The following is a 12,303-nucleotide window of genomic DNA, read 5'->3' on the forward strand; positions in this document are numbered from 1 at the left end:
TGATTTACAAGTGAACAGATTTTAATGCGCACATGTTTGACATGTCAATCTATAGTTTAATGTTTGTTCTTAGACAAAACAACAATAACTGAGTCTGTATAGAAGTCATCAATATTTGGCAAATTACATTAACTCCCTATAGTAATCTGTATATGTGCCATGTTTTTTATTGATCATGCTTTTATTTGGATGCTAAGGTTTGTTTCTGCACACATGCGTTTTTTCTATATACATATTCTGAATGTTAATAAGAAATGTTTGTTCATGTTGTTCTTTATTTATTTAAAGGTTAATAAAATGCAATTTGATTCCCTGATTTTAACGCATATATTTCAGAAAGGGCTCAAAATTAACACTCGCACACTCGCAAAATGCGAGTGAAAAATACTGATTGCGAGTTAAGTTTTAAGCCACTAGTATTTTTTTGCGAGTAAAAATATAGTGAGTAATATTGCTAAATACACTTGACGTTGTGAAGGCTAAATAAGCGCGCACCTTGTATGTTAACTGGTATACTTATAGTACAGATATGCGGATGGTATTAGTACAAAGACAGGGAATAATAATCTAGAATTTACTATCTATGGGTCCCTGAACTCGCAGATTTTAGACCAATGAGTCCCAGGCCAAAATTAATGAGTCCACCGTCCTTGAAAAAGAAGGGTCCCAAATTTTGAAAGATACCAAGTAGTGAAGAAAATATGTCTAAATCACACTAGCTCAATAACTACATTCTTGCATTAAACTTTAATCATCTCAAAAACTTGTTGAAACCAAAAAAAAACAAATTCAGAGTTATCACTATCTTGTTTGCCTTCACATAGGCTATAACATTATCTGTAACATGAATTTAACCTATTATAACTTGATTCAAATCGATGATAATATAATTGTTAGCATCCGAATTGCGAGCTTGATAATATTATTGTTTACGTCCGAATTGCGAGCCGTTGACCTACCATTATTAAAGTTTAGATTTGTTAGCCGGATTTTTTTTGAAAAAATCTCGGCTTATAGATTGATGTTGTCGGGAGGGCGGGGGGGCGGGCGGGCAGGGTGGCGGCGTGCTCGAAAATGTTAAAGTTCTTATTTCATGGTATAACTTTGGTATGCTTGGACCTAGAGTCTTCAAACTTGACATGAAGGTTGGCCAGGATTAACAGATGACCACTGGTCATTTCAAGGTCATTCATTTGAAGGTCAAGGTCACTGTGACCTTCAATATAAAAAATGTTAAAGTTGTTATAACTTTGGTATGCTTGGACCTAGAGTCTTGAAACTTGACATGAAGGTTGGCCATAACTAGTTAGTAACCACTGGTCATTTCAAGGTCATTCATTTGAAGGTCAAGGTCACTGTGACCTTGAATGTAAAAATGTTAAAGTTCTTATTTCATGGTATAACTTTGGTATGCTTGGACCTAGAGTCTTCAAACTTGACATGAAGGTTGGCCAGGATTAACAGATGACCACTGGTCATTTCAAGGTCATTCATTTGAAGGTGAAGGTCACTGTGACCTTCAATATAAAAATGTTAAAGTTGTTATAACTTTGGTTTGCTTGGACCTAGAGTCTTGAAACTTGACATGAAGGTTGGCCAGAACTAGTAAGTAACCACTGGACATTTCAAGGTCATTCATTTGAAGGTCAAGGTCACTGTGACCTTGAATGTAAAAATGTTAAAGTTGTTATAACTTTGGTATGCTTGGACCTAGAGTCTTGAAACTTGACATGAAGGTTGGCCAGAACTAGTAAGTAACCACTGGACATTTCAAGGTCATTCATTTGAAGGTCAAGGTCACTGTGACCTTGAATGTAAAAATGTTAAAGTTCTTATTTCATGTTATAACTTTGGTATGCTTGTACCTAGAGTCTTCAAACTTGAAATAAAGATTGGCCAGTACTAGAAGATGACCACTGGTCATTTCAATGTCATTCATTTGAAGGTCAAGGTCACTGTGACCTTAAATGTTAAAATGTTAAAATTGTTATAACTTTGGTATGCTTGGACATAGAGTCTTCAAACTTGACATGAAGGTTTGCAAGTTCATATTTGTGACCTTAAATGTTATTGTTGTTCATGTATATGCTTGCATTCAAAACATAACACAAGGTTTGCTCATGCCTTGAAAAGTACTTACATTTCATTTTGACCTTTGAACAATATTTCAGTAATTTAAGTATTGCATTGACAAAAACACGAAAGGTACTTTCCTGTCATTTAAATCAAAAATCCGGCTTCAATGCGGTCATCTCCGACCGCGGAACTCTTGTTTGTGTTGGATTAAGCTTCAACACCTTATTTCGGAGGCATTTTTTCTGTATTATCTATGACTAAGTTATACAAAGTTAAAACAGGTTTTCATCCGGGGACTTGAGAAAATATCATAACACATTCTATTTTAAAGGTCGATTCTAATTGGTTTGTATTATACATCAGCAGCTCGACTAGAGCCATTCAGAAGACTTGCTGGAGTCTTCAAGCCTCATTTGGTTAAACTCAGCGTTCATTGCTACACTATGACTCGTTGATGGTTCGTACTTATTGTGATTAGCGTATGCGTTAATGGATACAGTTCAGCAATGCGTCCGAGTGGACGCACATATTTCAAAACGATGCGTCTATTTCGATATTTGTGCGTCATAGACGCGGGACGCACATGTAGATTATTCCCTGCAAAGAAAGTGAAACAGTTGACTATTTGCACGTGTTCATTGAACTTAAACAGAAATGGTGTCGTAGCGAAAAATAACTTGTTTCTTTTTGCCCACAGACAGAAATAACAATACGATAGATAAAGCAAAGATAAACAGTTGAGTTAGAAAAAAAACACTGAAATTTAATCCTTTCTCGATAACAGTGAAAAAGTGGGAAAAAGAACTTAATATAAAACTAAATTACGCGAGAACTATTTGATTTTGCGAGTTGGTATTAAAGCTGCTCGCAATGTTTTGCAAGTAGAACAAAAATTAAATTCTAGCCCTGTCAGAGATACATGTATAGAGAAATAGGTGTTTGACTTCATGAACTATTATTCTCATACAAGAGACTGACATCACACGTACTTTCACACAATTGCATGCACATTATTTACCGGAAAAAAAGTCAAATAAGAAGTGCTGTTTAATGACATGTTCAAAGACCGGTACACTTCTCTTTCTGTCCTGCTATTTTAGTTTTATGAAATTGGAAACGCTTTGATTTCGGCAGGTGAATTAGAATATAATTTTCCAATCTCATTGAAGACTTTACTTAATATCAATGTGTGTGAACCATTAAAACATATTTTCGTTTACCAGCCTTGTGCTCTGAAGTAACAAAAGATCCTTCTACCACCACCTGGTCTGTTAGTGTGGACAGCTGTGTCAAACACTGTGACCAGTCACTACCATTACCAGAGGCAACAAAACCAGAACACAACAAAGTTTTAAGCGAAGTATGCATTATCTTTTGTGTTATTCATTGTATCATTATCCCCTAAGGTTTTAAAACCTTAACCAACAAAATAAAAAATTACCATGCCAGTGTATTTTTAACAGCAATTTAAGTCCACATTTGTTTTTACTGACTTAAATTTACTGTATTAAAGAACCCATAATCCATCATCCTTTTTTGGTGGAAAAAATGGAGGGGTGCATGTCAAAATTATGTAAAAGTACGTATTTACCTATTAATAATTAAATACTGGTCTTTAATTCTGTATTGTCAGCTATTTGTACATGTCTGTTTTTTAGTTGGAAGGCCTTGCAGTGGAGTTATGGAACTACTCTGTTGCAATAAAGACCAAGGGTGCAGTCACAAATTCTTCAAATGCAAAAAGTATACGATATTCCTTATTCTTATTATCATGGCATAGTGTATATGTAAATACTTAAAATAGTTAATGTACACGTAATAGCTTTTTTCAAAGTTGTTATAGATTTGAGAAATTTTGCGCATTTGTAGATTTTAACATCTAATTATTTGTCTGTTCATTCCAACAAAACTTTAAGTCCAAGAAAAATGGTTTAATGCAGTAAGAAATTTCACCTTTGACTCATCTATAATTAGAGCAAGAATAAATCTCCTAACCAAAAAACTTGCGGTAATTTTACAACAATTACTTGGACTAAATTGTTCAAACCTTTATTTACGGGTTGCCATACAGATCTTGCTGGGGGAAAGTGTTTACACCTTACTCAAGTTACTATATTTGCAAAAAGAATAATGGGATCAGTTACAAATAAATCATAAATGTCATTAAGATAAATGTAATAATAATTAATTATTTGTTTTTTCCCAGTTCGCTATGTAGCCTTTTTGGTCCTTGAATGTTGTGGACAGAAGGATAACAGTGACCACAATGGTAAACGTCTCATTATGGTAAGATGGCTTTGTCTTTAAAAATAAGTGTCAGAAGTTTTGTGTATACAGTTCAGAATTATGACCTAAGATAATGAAAGCACTTGCAGGCAGTTGTTCTTTTAATTGTTATTTTACAGTTAACAGACCATATGTTAAGAAAACAAGCCCCTTCCCAAATGAACAATGAAAGGCCAACAGAAAAGTTTATTAAAGAACATAAGGTAGTTTTGCACTACTAGCATTAAAGATTCATTGGATGGTACTTAGTCTTTGCTTTATTTCCAACCCTGCTATATGTAGAAAAATAAGATATTGTTTGTAATGAACAAAACAATGCTTTTTTTATTTTGGCTCTTAATTTGCTGACTGTAATAGAATAAGTACAAATACTTGTGAATAATTCAACAATTATGTTCTATTATGGCATTTCATGAACAATATTTATGGCCTTTTTATGCTTATGCTTGTCCGTTTCAAAATATTTAATTTTACCTTTTTATTAACAAATAATTATATTTATTAAATTGGTTCTTAAAATACTGCATTCTATTTACAGTAAATAGGTTTGTTTTGGGTAACTGTAGAAAATGCCCTAACCTTACAAACGCTATTGAGTTTGTCATTTTCTTTTTTTTTCCATCAAGTGTTTTTTTTCCTATTCACTCCTTCTGAGAAGGCGTTAAATGAATAGTCACACTATGTTTTGATTATTATGCCCCCGGATCGAAAGATCGGGGGTATATTGTTTTTGGCCTGTCTTTGTGTCATTGTATGTGTGTGTCACAAAACTTTAACCTTGGTTAAACTTTTATAACTTTTGCAATATTGAAGATAGCAACTTCATATTTGGCATGCATGTGTATCTCATGGAGCTGCACATTTGGAGTGGTGAAAAGTCAAGGTCATCCTTCAAGACCAAAGGTCAAATATTGTATTTTTCGTTCCTAAAACTTTAACCTTCGTTAAAGTTTCGTCATAACTTTTTGAATATTGAAGATAGCAACTTGATATTTGGCATGCATGTGTATCTCATGGAGCTGCACATTTTGAGTGGCTGAAGGTCAAGGTCATCGTTCAAGGTCAAAGGTCAAATTTATGGCTTCAAAGCGGCGCAATAGGGGGCATTGTGTTTCTGACAAACACATCTCTTGTTGTTATTTAATATCAGTGATGTAAAGATGAAGTTGTGAAGGCAAAATGTATTAAATGCCCTTTTTTTTTTGACACATGCCATATGTTGGATTAAAACTTTTGCCAATACAATTTTCCACTTTAATGTGAATTAAACTTCACTTCAGAACAAATATAAACAGTACACATGTGTTAAGCCATATCTCATGTATATTTGATTTTAATTTAAAAATATTTTTCTCTTTAAAGATATTTTCGCACACCCTCAAAAAGTATCCCAAGGGCAAAACTTATTATAAATCTTACCATGTTATAAATACTTTAAAATAATAAATATAATTTGAGAAGATATTATTCTATATTGGCTGGCAATATGTTGCTGTAAATTGATTTTTAGTAAGAAAGTGGTGTGTCTTAATAAAACCCTCTTTAAAAAAATCTTAAGGTATGTTATTTATATGTTTCCAAGTTTGTTTCTGTTTTAGAATAATTTCAAGTTGACAATTGACCTTATTCTACATTCTCTTCCAAGCCGTACCTCCCTATAAATAAGTTGGTCAAGTCACATGAAACAAACATTATTTGTTATGCCTAAACAGCTGATGATCAGTAATATTAAAAATTTAGTGAGCTCTTATACATTACTCATATTCAAACTTTTTCTCAGGGAAAATTATTTTTTTATAATGATAAAGAAAAATTTATGGTTTTGATATTATAATATTCAAAGCCTTCTAAAATTTCTTCTGTTATATGAAGATTCTGTTTACAAGATTGTATCCTTAAATGTTGTATTATAACAGGTTCTCTGGATTAATTAAGCCATGAATTGTTCATATTTTCTAAATAACAGCATTCATAAAAACTCACTTAACCGATATGACAAATGTAACAGAATATACATAGGCATGTGTTCTAGTAAGTAACTATAAGAATTTGTGTCTGCGCTGTTCTTATTATTTTGTTTGTGTTGTTGGTTGTTTTATTTATATAAATGTTGCAATGAAAAAATGGTACTGTTAAACAGTGTCATAAGCTCACATATCTTCTTACAATATTTAAGATGGGGCTTAAAAGTGGAAGGGCCTGGTTAGGTATTGATTTGTTTATAATTTAATCATGGTTTAAAGGACATGTTCACAGATTGCTCACTTTTTGTCACGTATTAAACAATATTAGAAAAATGAAAATCATAGAGGTCAATCTTACCCATTAGAAGCTTGATTATTTCTCTCTCAACAATACATTTGCCTTTTATCAGTTTATTTTTATATAAATTGGCACAAATGTTAAAATCATTAGACAATGTGTTGTTTGTAACAAATGTCCCCCTACATTCAAGGTCAAGGTCCCTAACTCAAAGTTCAAAGTCACATTTAGAGGTCAATAGTCAAATTTGATCATAAAACAGCTTGTTTTTTACATACATGTAAGTGGAGTTTTATGACAAAAGTAGACGGTGGTGGCATCTATGTCTAATGTACACTTTTCTTTTTTCTTTATTTTTCTTTACTAAAATGTATTTTTGTTATTGTAACAGAGCTCTATAGTTTCATGATTAAAATCTAGCAATTTAAGACATTTATTGACACACTTCAAAAAATGCCCCAGTCTGTGAACAAGTCACTTACAGTTCAGTTTACTTTATTGATCTTTTTGCTTCTGAAGTTCAGGTTTATGTATGCTTGAACTATTTGCTTCATTTGAATTTTAAATATTATTATTTTCAAAATAGTGAATAAATGCTTTAGTAATTTTGTTTTGTTCATGTTTAGTGTGTGTTTTTTCATTCAAAGTATAAAAGCGTGATGATTTTGTTTGAAAAATTGTATATAAATTATTTTCATGGGAAAGTAACCTTTGCTGAAAATTAAAACCTGTAATACAATGTTTTGAGTTTTGTTTTACATTAGAAAATAATTTATGGAAAAAAAGTTGCAAAAACAGATTTTATTGGATAACATATTCTATTCAACTCTCTATTCGCACTACAGATTCTACAATGTGACATGTAATTTATTTCAATAGATGCAGGTCAACCAGATTTGGCAGAGAAAGTGTTCAGCAAGACTGAAAAGGTAAACAACATAATATTTTTGTTTAGCGTGATGTTGAATATCATTTTAATTATGTCATGGAAAAAATTCCTGGACATTTATTAAATCAAATTAAAAACAACAACAACAACACTACAAAATGGCAATTAGGCAGCAAAACTAGATTTCATTTTTGGACTTATTCATTTAATTAAAAAAAATTGGTCATTCTCAAGGTAGGTCTACTTGTCAGTATAAACCAAGATGCAGACTTCAGTGCTATACCTTTATCTTTAATCAAGTTATTGAGTGAATACATTTTTATGCCCCCCCCAAAAATTTGGGAGGGGGGGCATATAGTCGCCACTTTGTCTGTCCGTCCGTCCGTGTGTCTGTCCGTGCACAATTTTTTTCCGGGCTATTTCTCAGCAACTAATGATTGGAATTCAATGAAACTTTATGGGAAGCTTCATTACCAACAGGAGATGTGCATATTATCAGCGTGTTCTGGTCAGATGATTTTTCACAGAGTTATGGCCCTTTAAAATTTTCCATTAACTGTACATATAGAGCAATTCTTGTCCGGGCTATTTCTCAGCAACTAATGACTGGAATTCAATTAAACTTTATGGGAAGCTTCACTACCAAGAGGAGATTTGCATATTATCAGCGGGTTCTGGTCGGATGATTTTTCACAGAGTTATGGCCCTTTGAAATTTTATATAAAAAAATTCTTGTCCCCCCAACTTCTGTTCCCTCAAGACATTTCCTTTTATCTGAATATATAGTGCGACATTGTGACAAAAAAAAACTTTGGGAGAGCATCACTCATCTCCGATGGTTTCTTGTTTTGCAAGTTACAGTGACCTTGAACTTAATCCAATTTAATTCCTGGCTAGGTTAGCATCTTAGCTACCATAATGCACACAATTTTAGGGAAATACCCCTACAATTCAAGTTATTACGTGGAAAACATTTTTACACTCACTAACAGTCACCCTGACCATAACATGACTGGGCAGAAACTATTTTTCTATTTTTAGTTATGGTGACCTTTACCTTCATCTGACTGAAATTTGATTTTTTTTTAAAATCTATTTTACCTGATTTCAATGAGGAACCTTCTATATTAAACTAAATGGTATTGAAAATTCTGTTGTATAAAGGTCAGTGCAAGGTTTATGTTCACAGGAGAGCTATATTATCAAGCCAAACAACATTAAACAATTTAGTGATCAAACCCGTATTACATAAAATAATAAATGAATATGTTTTATGTTACCAAATATTGTTTGTGATTTTGCACAACCAACAGTAAGTATTTACTTTACTCTAAACAAGAAAGGTTTTATTTGAACCATAATTATTTCAAAGTTGCTTTGCTGATCCTTATGAGCACAGCATGATGTATTATTCTAACAAATTTCAGTGCCTTAAAAGTATACAGAAAAGTGTGATTGAGAGAAAACTTGCTACAGGAGAAAGTGGCTTCAGTGAAACGTTGGAGAGACAGAAACTAGAACTAGAACAAGATCTCTTCACCCTGTCCTGTTACAGGGCAGAAACTGTGAGTATTTGCAGGGTAGGGGGGGGGGGGAGGAATTATTGAGTTTTGCGTATATTAGTAGAATTTTGTACTGTCTGTCAAATAAGAAGAGGGGGGGGGGGGGGGGGGGGGGCATTGAGTTGCGTATATTAGTAGAATTTTGCACTGTCTGTTTAAGATGAGGAGGGGGGGGGGGAGCATTGAGTTCTGCGTATATTAGGAGAATTTTGAACTGTCTGTTTAATACGAGGAGGGGGGAGCATTGAGTTCTGCGTATATTAGGAGAATTTTGAACTGTCTGTTTAATAAGAGGAGGGGGGGAGCATTCAGTTCTGCGTATATTAGGAGAATTATGAACTGTCTGTTTAATATGAGGAGGGGGGAGCATTGAGTTCTGCGTATATTAGGAGAATTTTGAACTGTCTGTTTAATACGAGGAGGGGGGAGCATTGAGTTCTGCGTATATTAGGAGAAAAACTGGAGATGGGGGTGGCTAGCAATGTGACGTTTGGCACAAACAAAAGCAAGAACTGAAATTGCTCAACCTCATTAGTTCTCTTCACATTATTTTGGTACTCCAAGAAAGGATGTGTTTGACTATGATTGAGCCGTAATTTAACTCGGTGAATGTAACTGAGCATAAGAATGCAGCTGAGAAAGCAAAATGAGCCTAGGTTGTTTAATGTAATTAAGACATACAGGGTTCTGGTCATAGTCAGATTGTTTGTGAATTTATTAATTTGTGAATTGCAGCATGCAATTGTTTAAGTATCAAGTATCACTGACAAGTCTTTATTAAGAAGGTTTGTTAGATTTCTTAAATCATTGATAACCAAATCTGTGTGGAGCAATTAGTATGCAAGGGTCTGCAGCATCTGTAATAAGAGACTGCCCTATATAATTTTGTTTTGGGACAAGTTTTCCTTAAAAAAAAAAGCACTTGTCTGCATTTCAATTGTAAGGACTGTTATGAAGATTTCGCCCAATTTGATGAAATGCAGAAAAATACTAATAGTTACTTATGACTACATTACTTAGCGTATATCGGCTGTGTTTTTACATCACTCTATATATAGGCCACAAACCTTTTCGTTTTAGCATGAAAATAGCGTTTCCGTTTGGGTTTCATCTTTGTTGAACGACAGAGCGTGAACGTATGACCTCATTTCCCTCTTGACAATTAAAATTTGCAAAAATTGAAGTCATTTCTCCACTTAAAGTCATGAATATTCATGTATTAATTTTCATACTCACTGCGCTCCTAATGAAATGAAAAAAAGTCATATGGTTAAATTCTTACATCAGAATGAACAGTTTATGTAATAAAGAAAGATGTGGTAATCATGTATTGATGGGCTGCATCATGATTTATCTATCAGTGAGGTGATCATGATCAAGAGAGAGATAACGTGATACTGTTTATGTGTCCAAATTAGCGTCAAAACAAAAACAGTACAAGTTTAAAAATATGGAAACCTTTTTCTGTCATGTGAAAAGTATAGAGTGGCGTATTTCTAAACTAATAGATAAAGTGTTTGTTTTGTTTAATAAATAATTTGTATGTTTGTGTATGCATTAAGCAAGGATTTGATATTAACTTTATTATGTTTATATTGTTTCATACATTGACTTGTTCTTTTGTGTCGGTGTACAGGTAATAATTTGGTAACGCCCGTTTTTTCAAAACGGGACGTATTATAGTTTCACCCTTGGTGGGCGGGCGGCTTCCACAGCAGTGTCCCCTCTCTAATTATTATCCCCCGCCATAGGCGGAGGGATATTGTTTTGGCGTTGTCCGTCTGTCCGTCCTTCCGTCCGTCCTTCCGTCGGTCTTTCCATCCGTCCGTCCGGCACTTTTGTGTCCGGAGCCATATCTTGGAAGTGCTTGGCGGATTTCAATGAAACTTGGTATGAGTATATATATGGATAAGAGGATGATGCACACCTAATGGCATTGTGCACCATCTGTTAATAACAGAGTTATGGCCCTTTGTATCTTGGAAAAATGCATTTGTGTCCGGAGCCATATCTTGGAAGTGCTTTGGCGGATTTCATTAAAACTTGGTATGAGTGTATATATGGATAAGAGGATGATGCACGCCAAATGGCATTGTACACCATTTGATAATAAAGGAGTTATAGCCCTTTGTATCTTGAAAAAATGCATTTTTGAGTGTCAAATATAACACTTTTGTGTCCAGAAGCATATACGCGGGGGGTATCAATTCAACGAATTTGCTTGTTCAAATAGTTTTCATCCGATCTTCACCAAACTTGGTTAGAAGTTGTATCTAGACAATATCTAGGGTAAGTTTGAATATGGGGCATGTCGGGTCGAAAACTAGGTCATGGGGTCACTTAATTGCATTTCAAGGATTTAGCATGGAGTCCGCTCTCTAATTGAAGTAGTTTTCATCCAATCTTCACCAAATTTGGTCAGAAGTTGTGTCTAAATGATATCTAGGTCATGTTTAAATATGGGTCATGCTGGGTCAAAAACTAGGTCACGAGGTCACTTAGTGCATTTCAAGCATTTAGCATGGTGTCTTCTCTCTAATTGAAGTAGTTTTAATCCGATCTTCACCAAATGTGGTCAGAAGTTGTATCTAGACAATATCTAGGTCAAGTTCGAATATGGGTTATGCCAGGTCAAAGACTAGGTCACGGGGTCACTTAGTGCTCAAGAATTTAGCATGGTGTCCGCTCTCTAATTGAAGAAGTTTTCATCCGATCTTCACCAAATTTGGTCAGAAGTTGTGTCTAAATATGATACCCAAGTCAAGTTCAAATATGGGTAATGCTGAAAATCTAGGTCACGAGGTCACTTAGTGCATTTCAAGCATTTAGCATGGTGTCCAAAACCTTGAAACAGACGTATCATGTGACAGTTTGGCAATCTTGTTATTATTGTTAAAAGGTGTTTTCGTACGTTGTCTTAATTTATTAAAAAAATACTGAGATCACTTACTATGAGACAACAGCCAACAAATCACTAGAATGTTAAGAGCGAGGAATTTTTAATAACCTTCCTATGTTTGTCTTTAAATAAATAAATGAAAGAATCATATTTAATACTGTCAGTAAACATTCTATGAATGTTCTATTTTTAACACCATAATTCTTGAATCAACTGGTATCAATAAGAAGAACACATCAAAAGTGGTTATAATGGCATAGAATATTAACATTAAACTGCATACTTAATATACACATATTTTGTCATGATAAATTGATTAATGACTCACT

General features: G+C 33.9%; 1 protein-coding gene across 7 annotated transcripts in view; it reads left to right on the forward strand.

Moving 5' to 3' along the window:
* The window catches only part of LOC127853191 (testis-expressed protein 11-like), a 199,511-nt gene that overhangs the window by 138,199 nt on the left and 49,009 nt on the right, over nucleotides 1–12,303 (forward strand). For 6 of the 7 annotated variants that reach the window (XM_052387464.1, XM_052387463.1, XM_052387462.1 and 3 more), the window contains 7 exons: nucleotides 3,300–3,436; nucleotides 3,735–3,819; nucleotides 4,283–4,362; nucleotides 4,482–4,565; nucleotides 6,539–6,569; nucleotides 7,504–7,553; nucleotides 8,941–9,078. In XM_052387464.1, coding sequence (XP_052243424.1) covers nucleotides 3,300–3,436; nucleotides 3,735–3,819; nucleotides 4,283–4,362; nucleotides 4,482–4,565; nucleotides 6,539–6,569; nucleotides 7,504–7,553; nucleotides 8,941–9,078 — 605 coding nt within the window. The remainder of the gene's footprint in view (nucleotides 1–3,299; nucleotides 3,437–3,734; nucleotides 3,820–4,282; nucleotides 4,363–4,481; nucleotides 4,566–6,538; nucleotides 6,570–7,503; nucleotides 7,554–8,940; nucleotides 9,079–12,303) is intronic. The other variant, XM_052387467.1, reaches the window with a different exon arrangement.

The sequence above is a fragment of the Dreissena polymorpha genome, chromosome 12 (assembly GCF_020536995.1).
Source record: "Dreissena polymorpha isolate Duluth1 chromosome 12, UMN_Dpol_1.0, whole genome shotgun sequence".
Taxonomy (NCBI): domain Eukaryota; kingdom Metazoa; phylum Mollusca; class Bivalvia; order Myida; family Dreissenidae; genus Dreissena; species Dreissena polymorpha.